We start from the raw sequence: 27,214 nt of genomic DNA on the forward strand, positions 1-27,214 counted from the left end.
TCAATGAAACGGTTTAAGGGTGAAACCGGGTCAAGTACATCGGTGAGTAGGACAGAGAAAGGGAAGAACACCGACACTCATTACGCAAATGTGGTCTCTGAGATACCACAGTCATCAGGACATAAGCAGGGCCAGGCCATGTCTGCAGCATCAGTTTGGGATTCTGGGCAGTGTATGTAAGACTTAACAAAGCACAGGCTGAGAACCCCCAGCTGGGGTTCAGGGGTCACTGGAGACCTCGGCAGCACTCCCAGCAGAATGCTAAGGATGTAACAAGATGAGATTGCAGAGGGAAGGAGGAAAAAAAAGAGTGGCTCAGAGTGCTTTTGTGTTGGTTTTCAAGCCAAGCAGAAAAGTAGGTGCAATGGCTATTCCTGGTTGTCAGCTTGACTGCATCTGGAGTGAACTACAATCCAGAAATGGAGGGCTCCCCTGTGACCCAGATCTTGAGGCTGGAAGACACAAGTTTCTGACCTGGATATCTTGGCATGGAGATCTTGAAGCATCATGGCTATGAAAAGTTTACCAGGCAGGGTAGTACAATCCTCTAATCCCAGGAGACCGAGGCAAGGAGATCTCTGAGCTCAAGGTCAGCCTGGGACAAAACTAGTCCCAGGTCCAGGCACGGTGGCACACACCTTTAATCTGGGTCAAACCTTCTGCTGGAGACCTACTTAAGGGCATTGGAAGAAGGAAGGCTCACTCTTCCTTGCCTACTTACACTTACTTGCCAGCACATCTGTTGAAACTTACTTCTACAGAAGACCATCCTAAACAACTGGCCCTGTGGAACTGACCAACTAGATCCTTAGACGTCCCATTCACAGCTGCCCATTGTTGGGTTAGTTGGACTACAGACTGTAAGTCATCACAACAAATTCCCTTAATATATATAGACATTCCATAAGTCCGGTGACTCTAATACAGTAGGCATTATTTTAAAACAGCAAGGAAGAGCATTGAACACAGAGAAGGAAACAGTGAGGGACAAGGCAGAGTCTCTCAATGACAGCAGACAGCCTGAAAGGCTGGCAACCTTCATGCAACACTAAGCATGAAGATTGACTGCAAAGACTCATGCTTAGGACAGACATTCAAAATGGCTACCTTAGAGAAGACCTGGGGAGAAAAAAGGAATGCATCAAGCATACCAGCAGGAACATTCCTGACTCAGCTTTTCCCAGGTCCTTACACAAGCCTGGTCCTTTCACAAAAGCTTCTAGGTAGGATAGCTCTCAGGGGCTTCCAGAAAGGTCTATGGGTTCTGTGGGTACACCAGCACGGTCATCAGCACTGGGTCCTCAGCAGATCTTCAGTTCATGACAGCTCACCCCTGCAGCTGGCTTTCCCCACTGCCCTTCACTAGTTCCTTGCCATTTTCTCTTCACAATGATCCTTCTGTGCTTCTTGAGAGGGTACAGAGAATTATGATACAACCTCACATTCTGGCGTTGAACTCACAGGAATCCTTTTGTCTCAACTCCCCAAAAGCTGGGACAAGCATGAGCGACCATGCCTGCCCTGCTCCCCCCACCCCCGATTATTTTATGTACATTGGTGTTTTGACTACATGTATGTGTGAGGGTGTTAGATCCCCTGGAACTGCAGTTACTGACAGTGGGTGCTTAGACTTGAACCTGGGTCCTCTGTAAGAGCAGCCAATGCTCTTTCCCATGGAACCAGCTCTCCAGCACCAACCAACCCTCTAACTCTTTAAAAGGTTTATATTTATCTGTATATGCACATGAGTGCAGGTGTCTGCAGAGGCCAGAGGAAGGATTCACAACAGGTGGTTGTGGATCTCTTGAAATGTGTGCTGGGAAGCACACTCGGGTCCTCCACAAGTGAAGTATGTGCCTTTAACTACTGAGCCATCTCTTGCCCTTCAAATTTTCTTGTAATACTTTTATGAGTTAAACATTCCTAATCTGAAAACCTAAAATCCTAATGTGTGTGTGTTATCTATGTGGGAGGATGTTAGGAACCTAAACTAGGGCCCCAGTGCATGTTGGGTAAGCACTCTACCAGTAAGCTCTCCCCAACCTTCAACTCAGAATTTCAAACCTTGACAACACTATCTGATACAGTTTTGGATTTGAGGCTTTGAGGTTAAGGAATCTCAACTGGATAAAGGCGATGCAAGCATTAAACCTGAAACATTCTGGTCCCAAGCACTTTAGACAGAGGATCCTAGACCTATATATCTCACTTCTCCCCTCCAGTGTGTGTGTGTGTGTGTGTGTGTGCAATGTGGCTGGTTTATAAAGAACAAAGGCAGGCCAAAACTGCTAGTCAACTGTATTGAATCGTGATTCTTCGTTGTAGCAAAACTGAAGGAAACATTGCACTAATAAGATCAATCTGGCTTCTGAATAGAGAGCTTGCAAATTAGACAGACCCTGTTTGGTCAATCAGCCTATTCAAAAGTACCAGTTACAGTGCAGGAGAGAGCAGAACGGAGAACTTTTAAATGCGCTAAAGCTTCACTAAGCCTCAAACCCAACAGGCCGCTTAGTTGTGAGACAGGGTCTCAGTGCAACTGCTAATGTACAGATCACAGAGCCTAACTAACCCACACTGTGTGCAAGAACATGTTGAGTCTGTAATCCAGGCTGGCCTCTAACTCACTGTGCAGCCATGAGGGACCAACATCATCCTTACACCTCCAAATTATAGGTACTACAAAGGTATGCCCCTATATCCTGCTGACTTAAAAAATTACTACACTTTGGAAAGTAAGTCTACAATGTAAAATTTTAATAGTAACAATATAAAGCCTGCATTTAGGTTCTAAATGCATCACTTATCTGACCAGACAGGCATGACTACAACTTCTATCATTCTGTCAGAGTGAAAATTCAGACTTGACAAAGCCCAAAAGACTAAAATTTCACTTATGTGAACCAGGAAGTGTGTATCCACAGTACTCAATATCATCTGATAAAACAGGATAGTGGTCAACACATTTGTATTCAGAGTTTTCTTCAATATACAGGGAATGATACAATGAAGACATTTTTACAATATTTATTAAGATAACAAATTTATAAATTCAAAGACTCAGAGGCACATAGTTTAAAAGGCCAATACCATGGGAATAATGAAGTCAACACAGAAAAGTAAGAAGATATGAACAATTACAACCAATACAAGATTTTTAAAAGCCACATTCCCCCCAATGAACATGTCATAGGAATCATCCTTCAAAATTACCATGATAAAAAGTTATTTCCTTCAAAGAAAAATAATTCTTTCCACCTACCGAGTCTAGAAAATCCTATTTACAATCAACTGTCCAGTCTTCATCAGTATCATGGCCTCCTCTACTCTGCCATTACAAGTATTGAAGAGTTTATAGCTATCATATTTACAAATGCACATAATATTTAAATCTGCTCTTCACTGAGCACAACTGAATATATACTTAATCCAATCACAATACAAATGCTTTAGTGTTGAAGTACATCTTGTAGGTACAGGTGCATGGGAAGAGGTGGACTTGGATCTATGTTGTTTCTGAAGGATTACTAGGCCAATAAGTCTGAGAAAACTCAAGGTAGTCACGAAACAGGTCTTTGTTGATGAAGATTTAGTTTATTGTGTTTTAACTGGACACACTGGGCTTCTTCAGTCAGTCAACTTTCACCACACTGTATATTTTGGTGACAAACCAAAAGCATGCAAAGAAGCCAATTGTTCCTAGAAAAGAAAAAAACAAAATAAATCCCTTTCGAAATAAGTTCATTACTTTATATCAAAAAGCCCACATGTAAAATGACCAGTTCTTTTAAAAAGAACAAAACTTAAACTCTTGTGGGACAGAAATAACACAGCTCTGTGAGCTGCTTTCAAAAAATATAAAACCGCTTAAATTCCTTACCAAAAAACATTTAGAATTTCTTATGTCATTATCCCAATTTTCCATAATACACATTTATCCACCCCACCCCCCCTTTTTTGAGACAGGATTTCTCTGTGTAGCTCCAGCTATCCTCAGTAGACCAGACTGGCCTCAAACTCAGAGATCTGCCCACCTCTCCCTCCTGAGAGCCAGGATAAAGGTATGTGCCCCCACTGCTTGGCTCTTCTCCCTTACATGCATCACGGAATTAAAAAAAAGTAGTCACACCACGGTTCCCATTTAAGATTTTGTCTTACTCATAAAATGAAACTGTTACCATTTTTTGTTAGAGAGACTGACAAGATAATTAGATGGATATTTCAAAGTATAGTTGCTAGGAGTTAGCAGTATTCAATGTGTTGACACACACATGCACAGCCTTCTTTTTTCCTAACATAGTCTTGCTAAATTACACAGGTGGGTCTTGAACTCTTAAGTAGATAGGATTATAAGCCTGTACCCCACTCCAAATCCATTTCCTGACCACATGATTCTTTAATGAAATGTCTCCACTGGTCTGCTACACAGAAACACATGTGCCTTCATCAGCTCAGCAAAGCTGAAAAGAGTCTTCACGGAAGCGTGGCCAAAATCCAATCTATTCTGTTTATTATGACCATCTATGGGAGTATTTAGTGTAGAGAGCAGACTGAGCGTTCTCCGTCCTCATTGGTTCTGAGGATCAGATTGAGACTGTCGGGTTTGAGCCCAAGCGTTTCTACCCTGAGCTACCTCACCAGCCACAACCAAAGCTCTTTAACGGCTGTGACTATATGGCAGTGGTTCTAAACCTTTGGGTCAGGTATGACATAGCCTACGTATCAGATATGTACACTATGATTCATAACAGGAGCACGATTAGTTATGAAGTAGCTGTGAAACACTTTTATGGTTGAGGGTCACTAGAACACGAGGGACTTTATTAAGGGGTCAGAGCACTAGGAAGGTTGAGAACCACTGCTATGTGGAATCGTGCAATTGAATACAGCATCGTGAAAACCTGGCAACAGGAATGTGTAATGAGCAACAGTTACTTCAAGATCAACATTCCATGGACCGGAGCTGTCGCAGCAGCACTCATCTGTGCTGCACCACACTCGCTGCAGCCTCCAACACACACAGCATCACACACCACAGTGAACACTGCCTCAGACACCCTGCTCACATTCCAGATTGCAGCACATTCACGAACTACAGTGCCTTTAATGTATGTAACAGTTATTTCACTGTGGAAAACAAAGACCTTTACTCTTTTCTAACCATTATTTCTCATCATACATCATATAAGTGGATCTTAGAATTATAGCATGTTAGACAAACAAGCACATCTAATCATTAATCAAATTTGCTTTAAAGATTCCATTTTTAGACAACAGACTAGAATGAAGAAGTAACTTCAGGCAGGAATCTAAATTTTAGACTAGAACAAGGACATAGGCTTCAGACATGAAAATGACCTTGGGCTAGGACAGGGAAGTAGGCTTAGATACTTTGGTCATCCTGTTAAGCCCTTAGAAACTGTGATCACGGGAGTGTTCACAGAACTTTGTTTAATGCCTTGCTTGTTCCTTGGCTATTTGTGTTTATTGTCTTGCTTGTTCCTTGACTATTTGCATCTATTGTATTACTAGTTCCTCAACCCAGAACTTGTATGTAATTAAAAGGGTATGAAATCAAAAAGGAGGGGGGATGAGATAGGGGTTTTCTAGGGAAGGGAAATGGGCAAAGGGGATAGCATCTGAAATGCAGATAAATAAAATATCCCCCCCCCAAAAAAGAAAAAAGTTTCCATTTTTATTATTTTTAAAGTCATGTGTTTGTGCATGGGCATGTACAGATGCCCTATGATACAGGGGAAGTCAGAACTACAACTGCAGGTGGTTGTGAGCACCAAATGTAGGTTCTAGGACCTAAACCCAGCCTGTCCTGATCATGTGTGACCTTGATTCTGTTTTTGCATTTTCACTTTCCTAAGCTGCAACTACTCCTGGACTGATGATTCAATAAAAGGGTAGCAGGTAGCAGAAACATTCGTAAGGGAGAAATAAATTTATAAAAACTTATTGAAAATCTTTTATGTCTTACCTGTAAAAAGGAAGAAGATCAAAACCATTATCATAGTATAACCAAAGTACAGGATTGTACTTGCTGTTCCCGTGATCTGCAGTTTCGAAAAGAAGTAGTGGATGGCGTACACTAGGAAGTAGACGGCAGTGAAGCCACTGGTGAGGAAGGAGCGCCATTGCCAGTGGTAGTCCTAGAGGAGAAGGACAGAGGGAGGATGACTGCTCCATGTCAGACAACACAGAGCTCAGCAGTCACAGCAGGGCACTCACCGGAAGCCCAGCTCAATCTCTACCACAGTTCCAGTGCTGGCCAACTCAACTTTTTCCACTTCATTAAAGGTGCTAAGAGGCACACTTTTATTTGCTGTATAGCTACCTAAAATCTGGCTAAACATCTGTCAATAGTTTATGATTAATAAAGGATTAAACTATATTTGAAAGGTTATAATTCTGAAGGAAAAGCAATGTACAAAATGCTTTGATGGTTAAAAATTAATATTCATTTTATTCAAGTTCAGTCAACTCTACATGACAACAATTTTCTATCAAGGCCTGGTTGAGATTTACTTTCAATTATGACTCATATAATTTAGACAAGGTAGGTGGTTAAGACACAACTATTCTTGCTTTTTACATAAAGTGGTTTTAGCACAACAGAACATCTTTTTTTAAAAAAGAAAACTTCCCAATCTCTGCTTCAATTTGGGAATATGTGGAAAAAAAACAAAACAAAACTATACTTTTAACAAGCAAGCAGCCGACCGAGGACATCTACAATCCCAACACTTAGGAGGCTGACACCAGCCTGACTACGTGTGCACCCAGGCTAGCCTGGGCTACAGTGAGATAATGGCAAAAAGCAAAACTACCACAAACAAAAGCAGCAAAACGAGATCAGGAAAAAAAAAAACCATACATAAATAAACTCACTATAGCTAACTGATGAGCCCACCCATGTTTTAGAGAATCACACAAACCTGGCAAGGGCGAGCATGCCCACATGTGTGTGGTGCTGACAACTGAATCCAGGGCTTCCATATCCTAGCCGAGCACTCTATGTCACAGCGACACAGCAGCCCAGGTATGTTCTACATACCAACCATGCACAAATGCAAAAAGGACACAACATACCTAGGATACTTTTTACCAATGATCTGAAACATTTACATGCCAAAAAGTGTAAACACGGAGACAAGTAACAGAAACCTACACAGACAGAGAAGACATACTTTTGTCTGTAAGCCAGAAAACTTAACAATTAAGATGCCAGCATTCTCCACAACCTGGACCAATGCAGACTCTAACAACAGTGTAAAAAGGTCCAGGGGCTCAGCTGGCATAGTGGTGGCTGCACAAGCACAGGTTGAGTTCTAGTCCTTAGAGCTCATAGGCTAGTTTTGTCCAAGGATTAGGTTGGGGTTTGACAGAAGGCATGAACATGCATCCGCAAACATCAGTTGAGCTAACCCAGAAAACTAACGGCCTCTCTGGGAAGGAAATCAGGAAAGTGAGAAGTACCACTGTATGGAAGACACTATCAGAAAAATGCTTCGTGTCCAGAACATATACAAGACAACCAGTCCAATTTAAAAATGGGCAGGACTGAACAGGCAGCTACCAAAGACAAAGTGTTCCCTATTTAAAATGATCAACACCATCAGTCAGTAAACACACACTCAAAATGAGATAGCTCTACACGTGCACTACACAGCCTCAGCAAGGAGCCAAGGAGACAGAGAAGGAGGAGCTGAGGACGATTTAAAGAACAGGAAAGTGTACGCTGCTGGTGGAGACATAAAACGCAGCCCTCGGGACCTGAAGCAAAGAATCGAAAGCAATCCAAAAGAACACTACCCAAAAGGAACTAAAACTCATTTAAACACTTGGTGGGTATTCACAGCAGCATTATTTATAACAGCCAAAGATGGAGAAGACTCACATGCCTGCCAGTGGATATATGCACACAGACATCACACACACCAGAGTAGTATCCATCACAAAAGAACTGAACCATGCTAGAGCACAGCCCTTAAAAGGTAAACCCTGTGCTCGCTATTACCACTGTTATGTGTATGTCTGGTTGTGTGGGGACCCAGATGTGCTAAAGCTCATGTGTAGAGAGCAGAGGACAACTGTGTGCAGTGGGTTTTCTTTTCCTACACATGTAATGACTGGTGTTTCAGGGACTCAACTCAAGTCATCAGGCACTTTAGCTTGCTTAGCCATCTCTATGGCTCCAGAATCTTTTCTGCTAAGAAAGAAAGAAAGAAAGAAAGAAAGAGAGAGAGAGAGAGAGAGAGAGAGAGAGAGAGAGAGAGAGAGAGAAAGAGGGAGGGAGGGGGAGGGGGAGGGGGAGAGAGGGGGGAGAGGGGGAGGGGGAGGGGGAGAGAGGAGGAGGGGGAGAGGGAGGGAGGGGAGAGGGGGGGAGGGGGAGGGGGAGAGGGGAGGAGGAGGGAGGAGGAGGGGGAGAGGGAGGGAGGGGAGGAGGGGGAGAGGGAGGGAGGGGGAGGGGGAGGGGAGGGGGAGAGAGGAGGAGGGGGAGGGGGAGAGGGAGGGAGGGGAGAGGGGGGAGGGGGAGGGGGAGAGGGGAGGAGGAGGGAGGAGGAGGGGGAGAGGGAGGGAGGGGAGGGGGGGAGGGGGGGGGGGGAGGGGGGGGAGAGGGAGAGGGAGAGGGAGAGGGAGAGGGAGAGGGAGAGGGAGAGGGAGAGGGAGAGGGAGAGGGAGAGGGAGAGGGAGAGGGAGAGGGAGAGGGAGAGGGAGAGGGAGAGGGAGAGGGAGAGGGAGAGGGAGAGGGAGAGGGAGGAGAGGGAGAGGGAGGAGAGGGAGAGGGAGAGGGAGATCTCATTATGTAGCTCAGGCTGGCTTTCAAACTCTGGACTCCTCCTGCCTCAACCTCTGAGTTCTGGGATCACAGACATGTGCTACCATGCTCTCTTTTAAAGACAGAAAGCAGACTAAGGCTTGCCAGGGTCAGGGTCAGAAGGAAACAGACAGTCACGGCTTATGGGGTTTCTGTGTGTAGAGAGAGTGAAAATATTTCTGAATCAGACAAGAGAGTTGCACAAAACATGCTAAATGCTAGTCATTTTTTTGAGTTTTAAAAATGTAAATTTAACTTAAATGCAAAATAAAACCAAAACCAAACAACAACAAACAACAAACAAACAAAGCAAACAACAGCAAACAACAAAACAAAGCAGAAACCACTCAGCCTAACAGACCAGATCTGTATAGGTAGAAGGATGAACCTGATGACCCACCAGGCTTGTCAAAGCTTCGGCTGTGAGCTGCATAGGGCCAAGGACAGCTGCACCTGCAGCCCTTTATAAAATGGTAAACTTGAGAGGGGAGAGAATATGAACAACTGAAATGTATGGTTCCTGAGCTTTGTACATGACATCGACATCGTGTTGCAATGTCAAAAGGCTGGACATGCTAGAAACTCAGCAATCATTCTATCTCTGATACAGCAATGTGATCACTGTGGCATTGCCATAAATTGTCAGGCCATGGAAGGTATCCTGGTTCTTGGGGTGTGGGTGTTCCACCACGCCCCCAGAACCCAGGCTCCTGAGGTCTAATCTCCATTCAACCTAGGGCACAGGTAGAGGGTGTGATTAACAGAGGTGCCTGAAGGCCAGAGGGTGGAGCCAATTAAGCCTTCCTCACCAGCCCCTCCCCCCTCTTTAACTCAGGTCTGCCTTGGGTTTGGGGAGGGGGGCGGTGCATCCAGATTCATCCACCATCCGCCATGACATTAAAGCCTGTAAAAACCCATGGACTTTCCAGTGTTTGGGGCCGCACCGTGAGGAACCGTGGAGCCACAGCAGCCAGGGCTAACTTCCCCCTGGAGGAACCCAGAGGGTTCCCAGCCAACTACCCACAGCCTGGCATGAGGAACCCTGCGTTTTCCATCAGACAATTACCTACAATAAATTCTAACTCACTGCAATGCGATCATTGAAACTTCTCAATGAACTCTGCTTATCTTTATGTATTTATTTTGTGCATGTGTCTGCGTGCCTACCTGTCTGAATCTGTACCACCTATGTGCTGGTGCCTAAGGAGGACAGGAGAGGACATAACACCCCACTGAGCCACTCTCCAGTCCCCAACTATCTATTTTTACCGATTATTTTAGAACCTAGAAACATCTATAAAAATATTAATTTCAAATCAGTAATAAAAGTCAGCAGTGAAAATTCAGGCACTATAATACTTTTGGGAAATTAACATTCTATAGTCTTCGCTGATAATCTTTAAATAAATAAATAAATGCAATGAACAAGAATATGATCTTGATTCAATCCTGCAGAAGTCTTTTTGGAAAGGGATGAGGAACTGGGGGTGGGGGTGGGGGTGACTGGAGTGTAAATAAATTTTTTTTTTTTTTAAATCTTTTGATTTGTGAGTAAAGGTCAATTTCTTTGATAATAAACATGTACGTAGAAAAATTATCTCAACAACATTCAAGCTGAAATATGCCAAAGTTATAATACTATCTATAAATTAACACTGAATACTGCTAACACGTACCTCCGCACATAGGTGAAAATAGCAAAGAAGTATAGTTGCTTCCGAACATGTAATAACCAAAATGATAAACACCAGAAACAGGAAGCCAAACATGTAATACATCTGGTGTGACCTGTAATTCAAACATGTCAGGACACAATGATATAAATATTTTGACACAAAAAAATGACATATTGTTCATTCTGTTTTCAACTAGGAAGGTTTTTTTTTTCCTCAACAAATCAAACAAGGTAATTTTATGAAGAGGGCTAAGACAAGGAAGAATATGGTGGCAATGCAGTCACTCCTGTTCAGGGAGACTCTGAAACCACTATTCAGGAAAACGTAGCAACCCTGTTCACCTATTAATGGGTCAGAAGTGTTTGATAAAAACACAATGGAAGCAAACTAGTGGTGGCACACGGCTTCGGCGCCGGCCTCCAGAGGTCGACCCGCGCCCTTGCTCTCCCAGTTCAAATCCCTTGTCCCCCGTGTGTGACTCTGCCCGAGTCTCATGGGAGGAGGAGGGGGACACCCAATGGAAAGACAGTTAAACTAGGAAAGAAACCACATTAGCATGTAAGGTTTTAGAATTGGGAAAACTACTATAATAACTAGGGAAGACTATTCTGACCGTTTATAAAGCTCAGATTCATTCCAAGTTCATGCTACCTCAGATCTGGGCATAACTGTAGTATATGTCCATATGATTAAAGGTGAGTACAATGCACTACCCCTGCTTAGACACAATACAACAGAGAGACTCAGACTACAATAATTCTTCATGGTGAGGTGGCACGTAACTTTTACTCTCGACACTTAGGAGGCAGAGGCACTCTGTGAGTTCAAGCCTAGCCCGGTTTACAGAGCAAGTTCCAGGCCAGCCAGAGATACACAGAGAAGCACTACTTCAAAAAAGACTTTTCCACAGGAATGAGAAAAAGTGAATGCAGGCTCTGGGTGATTGAATAAACCTTCCAGGTCATGGAAATCAGCCTTCTTTCCAACCTCTAACCTCCTCCCATGGGCTGTCAACTGCTTCTCCCTGCAGCAGTACAATTACTTAAGAACATGGGCTAGGGAAGACTTGGGCTGATATAATCACCCAACCTCCAAAAACTCATTTTCTTTTCTGGAAGATGAGGACAGAATCCTGAAAGTTATGAAAGAATTAACAAGAGGAAATAAAACCTCCAGTGAGTGCTCGCTGTCATCAGCACTCTGTTTTTTCCCAGAGAGACCACCTCGTGTTTTGTCATTAGAGAACTATTTACATCTGTAACCTACAAAACTCAACAGTGGGTCTACATACAATGGTAATGAGGATGAGAGGACTTTGTCCTCAGCTTACCAAATGCTATTCAGAATGAAGAAAAGCTGTATAAAGATGCAGCCAAAAGGCAAAATCCCTCCCATGATGATACCAGGCAGAGGCTTTGTGTAGAACGACTGCTCCGGAATCTGACGAGGAATCTGATTGGTTCGAACTGGGTGTTCAATGGCCTTCAGCCAAAAGAGGGGAAAAAAGAATTTATAATTAAATAGCTGTTAAAAATATTCTGCACAGTTTTTTTTCTTTTTTCTTAGTTTTTATATTAATAATAACTAGAGTGGACACTGAAAGTTTACTTAAGTCATCAAACTGAAACATATCATTGGAAGCACTAAGTCAGACATTACCAGATACAATACTTGGTCAGCCTTCTGGAACAGGCCAAAGCTTTTTCTAATACTTCTCTACTGACTAATGGCTTTACACAAAGCAAAAAATAGAGAGAATATAGTGTGTCATTAACAAGACAAACTCTGGATTTTCATTCTTCAATTTTTATAGGTTAAGTGGACAAGAATACCTTTACCCCACAACACCCCTAATTCACTGCTTTAAAAACATGAGGAGGAAATACTGCAAACAAAACATAAATCCAAGGAAACCTATTCCAGGTGTGGGGGTGCACACCTGTCCCCAGAGCTATGGAGGTGGAAGTGGAAAAACCAGGACATGGAGAGCCTGTCTTCAAAACCAACATTCCTAACACCCTTACTTCATGACCTGGTTTGAAACCCCGGTCTTAAGGGGAAGTTTATACTTTATGACATTTTCATGTCATCAAAGGCAGAATTTTACTCAGCTAAACCCCACTGAAAAAAGTTAGCACCTATGAACTTACATTCTTCTTAAAGCCAAAGTATGCACCAATAAACGTCAAAGGCACAGATATGCAGAACCAGAGGGCCAAGATGGCAACCAGGGTGCCAAAAGGAATGGCTGCCGAAGACCCTTCTCCCCAGAGGATCAGATTCATGATAAAGAAGTCAGCAAACACAATCCTGAAAGACAGGGTCACACACAAATGAAGCAGGACAGCGCCCTGTGACCTGTGTTACAGCATTAGGGACTTAGGTAGAGAATAAAAAAGGAGGAAGGATTTCTAAGTCACAGGTCACACATAACTTAAAACTTTACTGCAAACTACAAAATCGCTTTTCCAGCTGCTTTGTTCAATTTAAACTCCAGCCAGCAGCTGCTGAGAACTGCCTTTCTTTCCACACACTTCCATCACAGTTAGAACTGTTGTAACCTGCATTTCTATGGACAACTGCAGTGAGCATCTGGCACTTGCCAGGGCTCTGCTATCACTTCTGTGCATGCTGGCGAGGCCCCCTGCTCACTGTTCATTTGGGCTGCATGTTTTGTATGTTATCTCTATACTCTAGTCACTAATTCCTAGCTAAGCATTGTGCTCCCCTTGTGCTTTTACTGAATTTAAACATTTAAATGTGTGCAGTTACACTTCCACCAAAGCTCTGAGTACATTTCTCAATTAGCAACAACCCATGCCTCGGATGAACAGCACTTCCTGTGATACTGCCACTCCACTACTGCTCAAAGCTTCCAAATATAGTTTTTAGAACCAGGCTATTGTTCATAAAATACATACTTTACACTGTTTTTCTATGCTGAGGATCAAACCAACATCCTCACATGCAATACATAGCATATATATGGATGTAGGTTTGATCCCCATCATAGAAAAAAAGCTCTGAGCAGTTGTACCAAGCCACACTCTTGATGAATCTGAGGAGGGCTGTGAGAAATGGCTAGAGCAGGGCCTGTGCAGGATGGGGTGTGATGACCATAAAGGAAGACACCAACAACCTGGATAATGGTTTCTAGATCTGAACACAGGAATGTCACTGTAAATTTCAGCAAACCAATGAGAAACAGTATCGATGACATCAGTTTATTCTCCAAATGTATGCAGAGCAAATGAGAAGAGGCGTGTAGACTATTTTCTCAAGCACTTTTGCTGGGGATGGAAAAAATATTCACTAGCAGGGAAGATACTCATGGGAAGCTCTTTTTACGAGCTAAGAGAGCTAAGCATATGCCTGGGCAAGAGTCACCTGCACAGAATACATCAGCTGGAACCACAGGAGATGTCAGAGATTCGGGATGATTGAAAGGCAAGATCCTGAAGGAAAATGACAGGGCAGTCTTGGTAAGCAGGTCACTTAAGGTTACAAAGGGACCATTTGTTTCCAATGCAGGTCTATGAAGATACTATTAGCACGCTTTTATTTTTGGCCTGCCAGAGAACAGCCCGGTCTGTCAGAATGACACTGTGTGTCCTTCATTGCTACTGACTGTACAGTGGCCAGTTCCGATCTACCAGAAATTCAAAGATTAGTCAAGACACTAGATGAGATCAGAAGCACTTCTCAAGAAAGCCAAGGGTGCTCTGACTTGTGGTGTCCGTTAAGTTTGGGGACATGTTACTATACATAATTGAATATACCAAAATACTGGCAATACACCTGGCCGGCCTGGCCATCTTTCAGGGAGGAGCCTGTGAACAGGTCAAAAGCTTAATGCAACCTTGTACGGCAGCGGCAACATGTGAGAAAACACTGTGACACAGACAGAAAGACAGTTTGCCAAGGAGGGTGCTAGCTAAGCTTTTCTCCCTCACACACTACTAAAACTTACATGATTTCCCATATGTACATGTGTCATTTAGCACATGATTACTGATATTCATGCTAACCCTTTTCAAAAATTGTTTTCTTAGGTACCTGACTTAGAGATGACTGACTTAGAGGGACTGAAATGGTTGGGGGAATAAGAGATGATCATTAAGAATTATTAAGAAATTCACTTACCCAGGACAAAGAAACGATGTCAATAAAACATTTGTTTTCCACTTCTCACCCCCAAAGGCTAAGGGAAAAAAAAAAGGTGTAAGCACAGATTTTTCTTTAAAGAAAACCAAGTATCACAATCCAGATGTTTGTTAGACACACGGTGCAGGTCCAGTATTAAAGGCTAAGCCACCCAGGTCTGGTCTTATTTACTGATACCTCAAACAATATAAACCCCTATGCCAACACTGATGGCTGTCCTGGGCATGGAAGCCATGGAGGGTGGCTGCTGCTCACTCTGATCAGCTTCAGAATCTGTTCCACAAGCCTCAAGCCTGACTGCAACACAAATTCCCACAGTGGTGTGAACCTTCAGGGTCTCCAATACTGTGGTCTCTGCTGGGGTGGAGAGATGAGTGTGCGATATCGGGCTGCACTCTCTGACAGACACATTTGCTTGTACAATTTTACTTTCCTCTGCTCCTCTCTCATTTTTCTTCCATTTAAAAATGATTTAATTTTTGAATGAAGCTGTGCAGAGTAAAAAGCGACATTTCTTCTCTGACCCTTGTTTAAAGTCAGACATGAAACTGGCTGACAAGTGTTTTGATTTAAAAGGGGAGTTTTACTATTATTTATAAGCAAGTACACATGCTACTTACTCTAAAAGAAAATGACAAAACTAAATGGATGTAAATAAAGTTATAAACATACAGTTCTTGTAAACTCTGAATTTACTGTTGAGTTTAATAATAAACACAATTCTAAAATTCAAAGTATTTTGGGTTTTTTTTCATGTATGTAAGGGTCTTACACATATGTATGTGCACTATGTTCATGCCTAGTACCAGAGGAAATCAAAAGATGTTGGATCCCCTGGAACAGGAGTTACAGGTGTTTGTGAGCCACCCTGTGGGTGCTGGGAACAGAATTCAGGTCCTCTAAAAGAGGAACAAAGTGCTCTTAACCACTGAGCCACCTCTCTAGCTCTTCAAAACATTTTTAAAGCACTAGCAACCAAACAGCAAGATACTACTCTGATTTACAGAAAAAAAAAATTCTTTTTTTTAAAAACAAAGAGTTCTTCTGCTGGGGCCATATGATGCCACCTTCCAGCAATGTTCTTAACTGCTCAGTGTGGTACCCGACCTGCTGCAGGGACTTGTGAGGGTGGAGGAGAGACATTAGTAGGAGAAGGTCTAGGAGGAAGTAATGAGTAGAGAGAGAAGGATAAATGAGCAGTCACTTCAGGAACCGAATCAAAGTCTCTGGCCAAAAATAAGGCTGGTATGACAGGGAGAGTTCAAATTAAAGTACACGTGGCCGCCCGGCTCCCACGTCCTTCAGCAAAGAGTACAATAAGAAGAGTAAGAAAGGACTTGGGACAGAGCCCTGAACCCAACCACCACCATGAACAAACAGGGCCTGACAGGGAGTCAAGTCTAGCCAGTATTCCTACTTCAGTCAGAGGTCTCCCAACCCCATCTTAAGGTCACCTGGGCAACTTTCCAGGTTTCACTGCAAATTACTGTTCCTATCAGCAGATCACAGGGAAGTAAAGACAGGCCTTCAGCTTTCCTAAGCTGGGCCAACTGCTGTTGTCTGACCTTGTTACACTAAGTCCTAGCCACCAACCACACCTGTACTCTAACTCTGCTTTACTTCTGAAGAGTAAGAGTGGAAAACACAGGGCTGGAGAGATGGCCAGTGGTTAAGAGCACTGACTGTTCTTCCAGAGGTCCTGAGTTCAATTCCCAGCAACCACATGGTGGCTCACAACCACCTGTAATGGGATCCGATGCCCTCTTCTGGTCTGTCTGAAGAGAACAGTGTACTCACATACATAAAACAAACAAATCTTAAAAAAAAAAAAAAAAAAAAAAAAAAAAAGAGTAGAAGACACATCGGTGAATGACATGAAGCATTACTTCCTTCAGGGATCCACAAACAGTGACGTCCTTATTTAGTCTGTGAATGCTAAACTGACATGCAGCTAAGGCTAAAGCTTTAAAAGAAAGAGGGGAAGAGGACAGCAGATAGATGAGCAGCATCACAACCGTTTATGCTACTGTCAAAGCATTCTGAGATAAATCTACAACAGTTGCCCACACAACAAAGAAACCACTCTTCAGGCTTGTCTCTAGAAACCTCTGGGATAGCTATCCAGGGAGTGCCTATTTGTGCCCCTCCCCCACCCAGATTCAGAACCACAATGGTGACAGACTCAATTCCAATCACTATGGCTTTTACTTACACTTGTAGAATCTGGCAGCAACATAGCCAGCAGGTGTGCCCAGTAGCACCCACAAGACCACAGCACATGTCATCAGGGCTCCTCGATTGGCAGGGGACAAGAATCCCAGACATGCAAAAACTAAGGAGGAAACATCCAGAGTTGTAAATGTTATGACTTGGCTTCCTCTGTGTGAAATGATAGAATACTTCATATTAAATGAACATGATCCTGCACAAAGTCAACTCTACTGGGAATCTCTGGAGGAGGCTAGAAGATTCTATATCTAGGTAGTTCCTGATAAAATGCTAAAGCAGAGCTCTACCTCAAGTGCTAATTCTGGGCTGAGTCCACTTGGCTCTCTGGTAGCATCATGCTGACTAACCCTCTGGCTTATTCTCCAGGCCTCCCTTCTGCTGTAGTCTAACATTCTTACAGACCCGAGCCCTATCTAACAAAGTTGTTATCTCCCCCACATTAAAATAACATCAGCAAGTACTACTTGGTCTTCAAAACAAGCCTAGCAACCTGAGTGCAAAGCCTAAAGGTATGAACTGTGGCTTTCAAACTTACTCAGATGCCAGGCATTTAGAAATAAGTTATTCCTGTTATAAAATTAAGCAATAATCTTATTAACAGACAGTTAATTCCAGCACTGTTCACAGTGGCTCACACTGTGCCCAGCACTAGGGAGCAGGAGCAGGGAAACCACTATGAGTGTGAGGGCAGCCTGGTCTATACACTAGGGTTCCAAGCTAGCTCAGGATACAGAGTCTCCCTGTCTCAAAAACTACAGCTAAACAAAAGACTACATACTCTATTACATATTTGACCTATATCCCAACAAGAGCGTATGTTTCCTAGAAAAACCTGAGATCTTCTGTGGATTTTCTCAGTAGCAACACTTGCTACTTTTCACCAGTAGCTGGACCCAACAGGAAAAACCATGATTTAAAAATATATACATAATGCAGAAAGTTTATTCATAAACAGTTTCTCTTACAGAAAAGGACAGGGAAAGAAACTGGAGTCAATGAAGTCCCAGGGAGGAGTCTCAGAGTGACCAGTCCCTCTAACAATCTACTCCACTGATAAAACTTTCTGCAATAAAATCTCTCAAGATTCTCAGGTGGCTCAGAGAAATCCTGTAGTTATGGAACACTGCTAGAAACTAAGTCTGCCTTACTTCCCACAGCTTCTGCACGAGGAAACACGACAGACACTTCCTGTAGTCTCACCTTTAGTTCCTTATCCTTTCTACCCTGGATGCTGCAGCTAACATGGACTCTTAGCTGACTGCTTTGTCCTGGGGGTTGAACAGCCAAACTGAGTGGCATTGGCTCTAGACCCAGCATCTCTGTAGTTCCAGCACTACAAAGGCTTGGTCTATTGGGTGCTGCATGAAGGGAGATTCCCAGTCAGCCTCTGGCTGAAGTTAACCTGCATCCTAGGCTCTCAGTGCCAAAGCACACAGAATTTGAGAGTCAAAGGTGTTTTTAGCAAAGCTACTTCATATAGGATAACTCATTTCCAAATACTACTAGAAAAAATATTTTCTTAATCTTCATTTTAAAAACTTACACAGAGTTACGAAAGTCATAATTAAAATCTGTGTTCCAGATCCTAGAAAGACAGACAGCAACATCCCCTTTCTTGGAGGACGGAATATATCCCCATGAACTAGTTTCCAGCCAAATTCTTCCTGGGCATCCTCCTACAAAAAGAAAAAAGACTCGGTTCAACATGTCACAAGCTAACAGTTTTGTTTACCGTTGAATATGTTGCTACATATTTTTTCAAGCTTATGTTAATGTGAGCATGGAGTATTTATTAGCTTTCTAGAATTGTTTCTAAACGAATGTTAGAAGTCTACAGTCATCAGAAACCTGCCTACCACATACAAGGCCCTCCCTCCGTAAGATCCTCGGCACTGTCTAGACAAAACGGAGCATGGAGAAACTTTACACAGACAACAGGATTCCTCTGAACTGTGGCAGTAAGCTTGTTTGTACTGCCAGTCCAAACTGCACCTGCCACACACGTATGTACTAAATCACTAACTCTACATGGTTATTTTAATAGACATAATAAACAGTCTCCCAAGTCTCCTCTAGTAGATGAAAACCCCACCTCCCAACTACTCAGTCTCCAAAACCTCGAGTCATCCTTTTGCCATGCTTCAACATTATAACATGGCCACAGGACCTACATTTCCCTCCCTTTCCTTGTCAATTCATAACATCTTACTTGGCCCCTGTCTGGTTACACTCAATAGGCCTGGTTCCCCTTTAGCTGATCCTCAATACGGAAAGACCGTTATAAGCCAACTCAGTGGCTGGGCCAGAACCCCAGGTCACTCACCCACCATCTCTGACTCCTATATTCTCTACAACTAACTGACCAGTGAGTTTGGCCTACACTCTGAATATCCCCTGCATGTACCTGTCAACTCCCTTCCATCTTGGGTAGCTCTGCAACACCTTCTGTGTGGGTGTGCACACACCCACAGACACCTTTCAACTTTGCTTCTTCATTCTATTACCATTCTGAAGCTTCTTTTTACTCTGTATTCAGAGTTGGCTTATTGTTGTTAATAAATGTTTAGTATTCTACTATGTGGATATTTCATAATTTTTTAAATCAGCCACCTACTAACTGCTTATAATTATACAATTTCTAAGCAAATATATCTCTACTGTTTGAAAAAAACAAACAAACAGTAAAATCCATTGTGCCCAGTTCAATTCCAAAAACGAAATGCTGGGTCCAGGTATTTGCAACATGAAAGGAGGCCTAGGACTTAAATTGTCCGAGTGCCTTCCACAGGGCACACCTGTCTGCGTTTCCACTGGCCATCTGATAAGTGCACGCTCTTCCAATCACCCCACACAGGGACAGAGCCAAATGAATAAAAATTGTAATGTGTACTCTTTATCAGGAATGACATCAGTTGGATTTTCTAATTAAAAGAATTTTATTATTAGTGTGTGTCCATTTGGAGGACAGAGCACAGCTTTCAGGAATGGTCCTGTTCTTCCGCACTGGGTTCTGACACCTGAACTCGTTCTGTCAGGCTCGAGCAGCTCGTTCTGTCAGGCTTGCGCAGCACACCACACGGTCTACTAGATGAGCTACCTCATGCTTTGTTGTGACTCATATTTTTTTCTTATGTCCTTTGCCCAGTTAACTTTTCTTTCCAGATGAGGATCTACTTTACCCTAGTACCATGTTTTGTCCACGTTCATATCTGTTAAGCCCTCCGTTTAGACTTGTTACACACAGAAAGTGTTTCCTTGCTAATTCCTCCCTCATCTTTCTCTGAACTGTTTCCACTTACTAGGTTAATCTCTATAAAAATTGCTCCACTATAGATCTATTTGTGGCCAAGTGTTTTTGTTCACGACAAAAGTCTTTCTCAGTTCAATTAAGTACAGACTTCATTTTATTTATCTATGGATTTTCAGTTTTTCTATCTTAGCAAAGGTCTCACATCTGAAATCTCTGTAGTGTCTAAAGACTAAATGAGATGTTTCCACTCACCGTAGAGTCCATCTGGTTATATCTGGCAATATCTTTATGTAGCGTGCGTAACATGATCATAGCTACCATCCCAGATAAGAAGAGGACAATGACCAAGGAGTTCATTATGCTGTGGGAATAAGCACACCATGATGGAATCGCAGCTTAGTACAGAGCAGCGTCAAAAACTGTTAAAATAGCTAAACAGGGCCGGGTAGCAGCCATGCCTTTAGCTCCAGCACTCATGAACACTAGTCACTGTGCTCAGAGTTATTATTATTCTTTATGTGCACGTGTGGTATTGCAGACTGATTTGAGGGACACCCAGGCAAGCCTCTTTCCACTAAACTACACATCCATAGCCTCTACAGCTGGACAGTGTAAAGTCAGAATGACTTTTGTGTGATGAACATCACTCAGTTAACTACTGTTTCCAAGTCACTCCAATATATACAAGCAAGGCAACAAAGGACTGGCTTGTACCTTAAGACACTTACTGATGGGAAAGTTTACAGTCAATTAGAGAATCTCAAAAAGGGAGTCAGAAAAGTAGGAAAAGGAGAGAGACAGCACAGTCAATGAGCTCTGGAGAGAACAATGGCAGTTTCCTGAGCAACTTGACAAGAACACCAGCCAGGAATATCCTCAGATGCTCTATCCCATGATCTCTAAGTCTTTTATCACTCCCATGAGCAAAGTACTTTTAGATTAAGAAACAAACTTAGAAATAGATGGCCTGCCCAAACACCTCATGGCTTAAAGCATGGATTCTCTGCCTGTGGTTGTGACCCCTTTGACAAGCCCTCATCTCTAAAAACATTTACATTACGACTCATAACAGTAGCACAATTACAGCTATGAAGTAGCAACAAACTTAATTTTATAGCTGGGGGGGGGGGGGTCACCACAACATGAAGAGCTGTATTAAAGGACACTGCATTAGGAAGATTGAGAACCACTGGCTTAAGCTTAATTAGGATCTGAACTCTGGTCTTGGCTACTGAACACACTGAACAGGGCTGGAGGAGATGAAATGCTCACAGGGACAAGGAGCAGAGCAAGCAGAAAGCCGAAGGCCCACAAACTGTACTCTTACCTAAACCACTGAATATGGGTGTGAGGCATAGACTCCAGAATATAGTCCCATCTAGACGCCCATCTGATGTTTTTCTCTTCCTAGAGGGGGAAGAAAGAAACTGAGCATCTTCTGACAAAGTACATCAAGAACCTGAAAATTCTTTTTAATAGTTCACTCTCCTATTCAGTCAACACCTCTAATTTTAACAGTAGTACCTAAATCACTAGTGAGAATGAGGTAATTTCAGATTTATTCAAGTCTAGTGCAAATCAGAATGAAACTAACCAGTAAATTAAAAACAAAACAACAACAACAACTAAAAACCCAAACCCAAGAGGCCTGGCAACAGTTACAGCAACACTTACATGTTTATGTCTTTTAAAAGCTTAGCTCTAAATTATAGCTAGTACAAGTAGATTTTCAATACCAAAATATAGAGCTATATTTAATTTCTTGAGAAAATAACCAAACAGAATGAGTTTTTCTTTACATTGCACCCACAGGATGACCAATAAGACCACAGCTAAAATCCAGATACGATGAACATCTTAAATGCCACTTACACTGGGGTCTTACCTAAAGACACACACTGTTCACTGTGCTGGCCTTGAAAACTAAACACTACACATGGGGACATTAAACACCCCAATGATATAAGCTAGTCAAGATAGAACTTCTAAAGCAGAGATGGAAAGCACCCACACTCTAGATGATCATGTTTTCTTTCCTAGGCAACTTCTCCACTGATAAAAAATATTTCTTAATATTATAAGAAACCCAACATGAAACTCTCCATTTAAATGGATACCCTCATGCTGACTGCAAACAATGGTGGTGTTTCCCACAGCTTCTGGCATGTCTAACATTTTACATCACTGGCTATGCCTATTCCTGCAGCTTGTCTTGTATGTATCTCTTGGTTGTAACACACAGGAAGCACATTTAGACGAGGACTTAGTTTTAAGAACAATCATGTTGTTTGGCACAGTGACAGGCTATTCTACAAAGCAGCTCATTAAAGGCTTATCAACTTGATAGGCTAGACCATTAGTATTTTTAATTAGCTTAAGTGCTACATGTTTAAAATCAATGTCTGAATTATACTAAAGATTAAAAACAAACTCACCTCAAAACTAATAGAATAAGTATAGGCAATTTTGATCTCCCCAGAAGCCTTGTTACTTATATCCATGGGAGGTCCAGAGCAGTCTGGTTTATCTATATGGGTATGTCTGAAGCTGTGGGAAGAAACGTTTTGGGAAGATAATAAAAAAGTTCAGTTTAAAAAATGGGATAAAATACAGGTCATAAATTGTCTCTGTATCTCACAATGCAGCTAAACATTAAAAATGACATCATTCATACCACCTTACAAAATCTGTCTCAAATCTGAATCTGTGTGTGCATGCACATGCATGTGTGCCATGGCATGTATGTGTGTGGAGACTGTGAGACACTTGGGGAGCCAGGCCTCTCCTCCTACTGTGCGATAGGTGGCTTGAACTAGGATTTACTTGGAAAACATTTACAGCAGAGCTATCTCCCTGGTCCTCATGTCACACTTTGTTGCTCATGTCACACTTTGTAACATAAACATTTATATCACAGAAATAATGTGCTTAGTTACACACTCAACTATAAGCAAAAAAAAAAAAAAAAAAAAAAAAAAAATCTGAACCGCTGCATTTAAAAGAACACTGAAGCCCACTCCTCTTCTAAGATAGGGTCTTGCCACGATGTTTATGCTGGTCTTCATGTCTGGACTCAAGTGACCCTCCTGCTGGGACTACAGGCATACGCCACTGTACCTAGTCAATCTTATGAAAGCAAAGTCCACAGAGGGAGGAAGTTTAATTTAATTGTCATCTTAGTATATCATGTACTTCTTTACTATCATTAATGTGAAATGTTAACATGGCTAATTCAGTGGCAAAAAAAGTCATGGAAAAAATACAACCCACAACCAAAACAGGTTCATTCTTGTTCTATCTGCCTCCCCTGTCTCTCTCACAAAAGGGGTTCTCTGTGTAATTATGGTTGTCCTGGGAGTGACCAGGCTGTCCTGGAACTCAGAGATCTGCCTGTCTCTGTGTCCTGATTGTTGGAAACAGCAGGCTCCACCAGATCTGGCTCAAAACAGGTATTTGTAAGAAACACCCGACAACCTCTAAAGACTCTCTTACAAACTGGCATAGAGACTTTAAAACGACAGGACCAACGGCCACATTGGGCCTCTGATCGGCAAAGCCACCTGTCACTGAAAAGATGCTCTTTCCACCACAAGGAGACTTTGTGCCTATAACAAACCAAAAGGTTGTGAAAATTCCTGAATGGAAAGCAAAGCAAAATGAGGAAAGGTATGCCAATCTGACCACTTCCCATTACAGTAAAATAACTACTACTGTTTCTCTGAGCAGCCTATAAAACAACAACAATAAAACCAAACAAACTTCACACACTAACAGGAGTTTTCACTGCAATTAATCTGCAAATGTCAGAATAATGATTAAGTAATAAGCTATATAATGTCAAAATACACTTACGCTTTGGAACTAAGTTTTACATATATTTGTTTATTGGGAGTTGTTGATGTACACAATCTCACTCTTTAGTGCAGGCTAGCTTGGTACTCACAATGTAACCTAGGCCAGCCTTGAACTCACTGCAATTCTCCTGCCTTAGACTCCCCAAGTGCTAGGACTGTAAGTGTGAGCTATTACACCTGGCTGCAGTAGGGTTTTGTTTGTTTGTGTCTAGTTGTTAAACCTACTGTATATTTACCTTTTAGGTTCAAGTTTGGCAGCCACTAGTCTTGCTCCCATCGACCCAGTTTCAACCACATGATAATATATCTTGATGTCAACGTGATTGAAGATGTAGAAAGTATCTCTCTCATGGAATTCTGACTGTGAAGCAGAACTTACAGTTAAAGACACGACACTGGCTACAGGACAATCCAGCACAGTGTCTCACAAACAGCTATGGTAGCTAAGGCTTTAATTTTTATATAAAATTAATAAATATATGCTTAAAAGAGTAAGTAACTAATATTTTCTAGCTTTTACTTAAAATATGCTAAAAAAAAGTTATATTACGAATGTTAAATTGTCCACATTTAAGGTTTACGAGCAACAACCTAGGCTACTCAAGTGCCTTTGTTCAACTTTCCCAGAGGATGAACCACTTTAAGGAGGATGTGCTGACTGAGTAGATCACATCCTGTAAGAGACTTCACCAGGGAGCCCCAGGATGTGGAAACCTTATACTCACAATATTGGTAACAACAAAATAATATAAAATTAGTGACTATTACATATAGATTTTAATAACAGTTCCACATTAATGTCTCTTCTAACATTTTCATCATAAAAGCAGGGTTTCAAAGACAAACAGGTTTGATAAAAAGTATATTCTTCAACTTCTGTGATACAAATTCACAAACTTAGAGATGCCCTTCTGACTCTCGAGTGTCTACACGTTCTTAACTAAGATTTATGCATCAGACATTCCTCCTGCAGAGCTCCTCCTACTCTTAGCACCTTTTCTTATTTTTCCTTAATACTTTTATGTGTTTTCTTTAACAAGGTTTACAAATGTAACTTATTACAGATTGTATGTGTGGGCACATGTATGGCGGGTGGCCAGAGCCACAAGCTCAGGGAGTCAGTCATATCCTTCTCCATGTGGGTCCTGGGAACCGAGGCCAGGTCATCCTGTACCTTCACCTACTGAAACATCTCACTGACCCTGAGTCTAACTTTTTTTTTTTTAAGTAGAAAAATGCTTTAAGTTTTTTAAAAAAGATTTATGTATTTATTTAATGTTGAGTGCTCTATCTGCATGTATACCCACATGCCAGAGGGCATTGAATCCCATTACAGATGGTCGTGAGCTACCATGTGATTGCTGGGAACTGAGCTCAGGACCTATGGAAGAGCAGTCAGTGCTCTTAACTGCTGAACCATGTCTCCAGCCCCTGAATCTAATTTTTTTTTAATTAAAAAAAAAATCTTTTAAAAAGACTTATTTTTAGCAGGGGCATGGTGGTGCATGCCCTTAATCCCAGCACTCGGGAGGCAGAGACAGTTTGAGTTTGAGACCAGCCTGGTCTACACAGAGAGTATCAGGACAGCTAGGGCTATGTGGTTGAGACCCTGTCTCCAAAACCTTAAAAGGTTTATTTTTGTTTTTAATTATCTGCATGGGTGTATGTCTGTGGAGGATTCTCTTGGGCTGGAGGGGTTGTAAACCAGCTGGGAACTGAAGCTGTATTCCTTGGAAGAGCAGTACATGCTGTTAGCCTCTGAGCCATGGTTTCAGCCCTTAAAGTAAATGTATTTTTTTGAGTGTTGTAAGTATATGTGTGCCTTGAGTACCAGTCCTCTTGCAGGACAGGAGAGGACACCAGGTCTCCTGGAATTGGAGCACTGGGACTCAAACTCAGGTTCTGTCCACAAGGTTTTAAGAGGTGAACTGTCCCCCCAGCCCCACGGTGTAGCCTTTGAGTTAGAACAAAGGCTTAGCCCTTAACACAGAACCTACCATAAGAGACTGTTAATCTTGAACTGAATCTGACTGATTTCATTTCTAGAGTTAAATTTGCACAGTATTAAAGTAACACTTTAGCGCATCTAACATTCATTGTCTATAACAGTTCTGTTCAAAGACTAAACTCTCCTAAAAAGCAGTACAAAGTTTACCACACACTTACACTGATAACACAGGCATCTTTTGCATGGCCTTTATCTGTAATGTAACAGCCAATAGGAAATCCAGGATTACAGAACCTCTGACTGTCTTCAACGTCATAGCACCACGTAACAGGCATATTATCCACAATCCTGTGCGTGTAAGTAAAAGTCAAGTTAGTGATCTGAGTAAACAGCTAAGAAGCACAGCTTAAATCAGCATCGTCGTGTAAACATTTCTAAATGCCTAAACATTCCAACATTCACACGTTTTCACGGAACCCATGATACACTGTAATAAGAGCACAGTTAGTAGAGGCTTTGAAACAACAAATGCATGCAGAAAAGGAGTTCTACAAGTCAGCCTGCTGCAGCTGTGAATTTAATGACATCATCTAGGCACCTGAGTTACACAGGTGCAAAACAATGCCTCTGGTTCCTTTGGAGCTTTTTAGGTAGACATAAGTGATGTCTATTACAGTAACTCAACAAGGCAAAAAGAATACATCTGCAAGATGATATTTAACTGAAGAGTGAGGAAAAAAGTAGAAATTATAGTATTTTGTTAAAACTTATAAATCCAAGTGATTAAAGAAACATTGCCATAAAGAAAGAGAACCAAATCTTTCAAACTTTATAGTGAAAAAAAAAACAGTAAAAGAAGAATGAAGTTTTGTGGCACCGTGAAGCTACATTACAGTCTGAGCATGTGGTCCCCCCCCCCATGCTTAGAACACACTACAGGAGACAAAATAAAAAAACAGCCAAAATGTACTAGCTCTATTACAGTCAGAAGACTACACTCCAGGGCATGTTTTATTTTTTAATTAATGTGTGCCCTAGGAAGTAAAATTATGGTTCTATATTCACCCAAGGTGTATATTAATGATCTAATAAAACATGTCTTGTCATATTTAGTGCTACTTAATGGCGCTCCATGTACAAATTTTAGAGTCACCTACATTATTAAGCTGTTTGCTATTACACCCAAAAGACTATAACATTATAAAATATTAGAAACATAAAACGATGCTGTATAAATAATTGAAGAGTTTTGTGGGGAACTAAATA

General features: G+C 41.9%; 1 protein-coding gene across 1 annotated transcript in view; it reads right to left on the bottom strand.

The window, feature by feature from the left end:
• Window positions 1-3,011: 3,011 nt before the first annotated feature.
• Window positions 3,012-27,214, bottom strand: part of Tm9sf2 (transmembrane 9 superfamily member 2) — a 52,406-nt gene continuing 28,203 nt past the window's right edge. The window contains exons 6-18 of the mRNA XM_034498045.2: window positions 26,167-26,296; window positions 24,237-24,361; window positions 22,582-22,693; window positions 21,474-21,553; window positions 20,399-20,507; window positions 18,440-18,572; window positions 16,880-16,999; window positions 14,647-14,704; window positions 12,654-12,813; window positions 11,834-11,985; window positions 10,504-10,615; window positions 5,987-6,158; window positions 3,012-3,699 (exon numbers count right to left, since the gene is read on the bottom strand). Coding sequence (XP_034353936.1) covers window positions 3,632-3,699; window positions 5,987-6,158; window positions 10,504-10,615; window positions 11,834-11,985; window positions 12,654-12,813; window positions 14,647-14,704; window positions 16,880-16,999; window positions 18,440-18,572; window positions 20,399-20,507; window positions 21,474-21,553; window positions 22,582-22,693; window positions 24,237-24,361; window positions 26,167-26,296 — 1,531 coding nt within the window. The 3' untranslated portion in view covers window positions 3,012-3,631. The remainder of the gene's footprint in view (window positions 3,700-5,986; window positions 6,159-10,503; window positions 10,616-11,833; window positions 11,986-12,653; window positions 12,814-14,646; window positions 14,705-16,879; window positions 17,000-18,439; window positions 18,573-20,398; window positions 20,508-21,473; window positions 21,554-22,581; window positions 22,694-24,236; window positions 24,362-26,166; window positions 26,297-27,214) is intronic.

This window comes from Arvicanthis niloticus, chromosome 3, assembly GCF_011762505.2.
Source record: "Arvicanthis niloticus isolate mArvNil1 chromosome 3, mArvNil1.pat.X, whole genome shotgun sequence".
NCBI classification, from domain to species: domain Eukaryota; kingdom Metazoa; phylum Chordata; class Mammalia; order Rodentia; family Muridae; genus Arvicanthis; species Arvicanthis niloticus.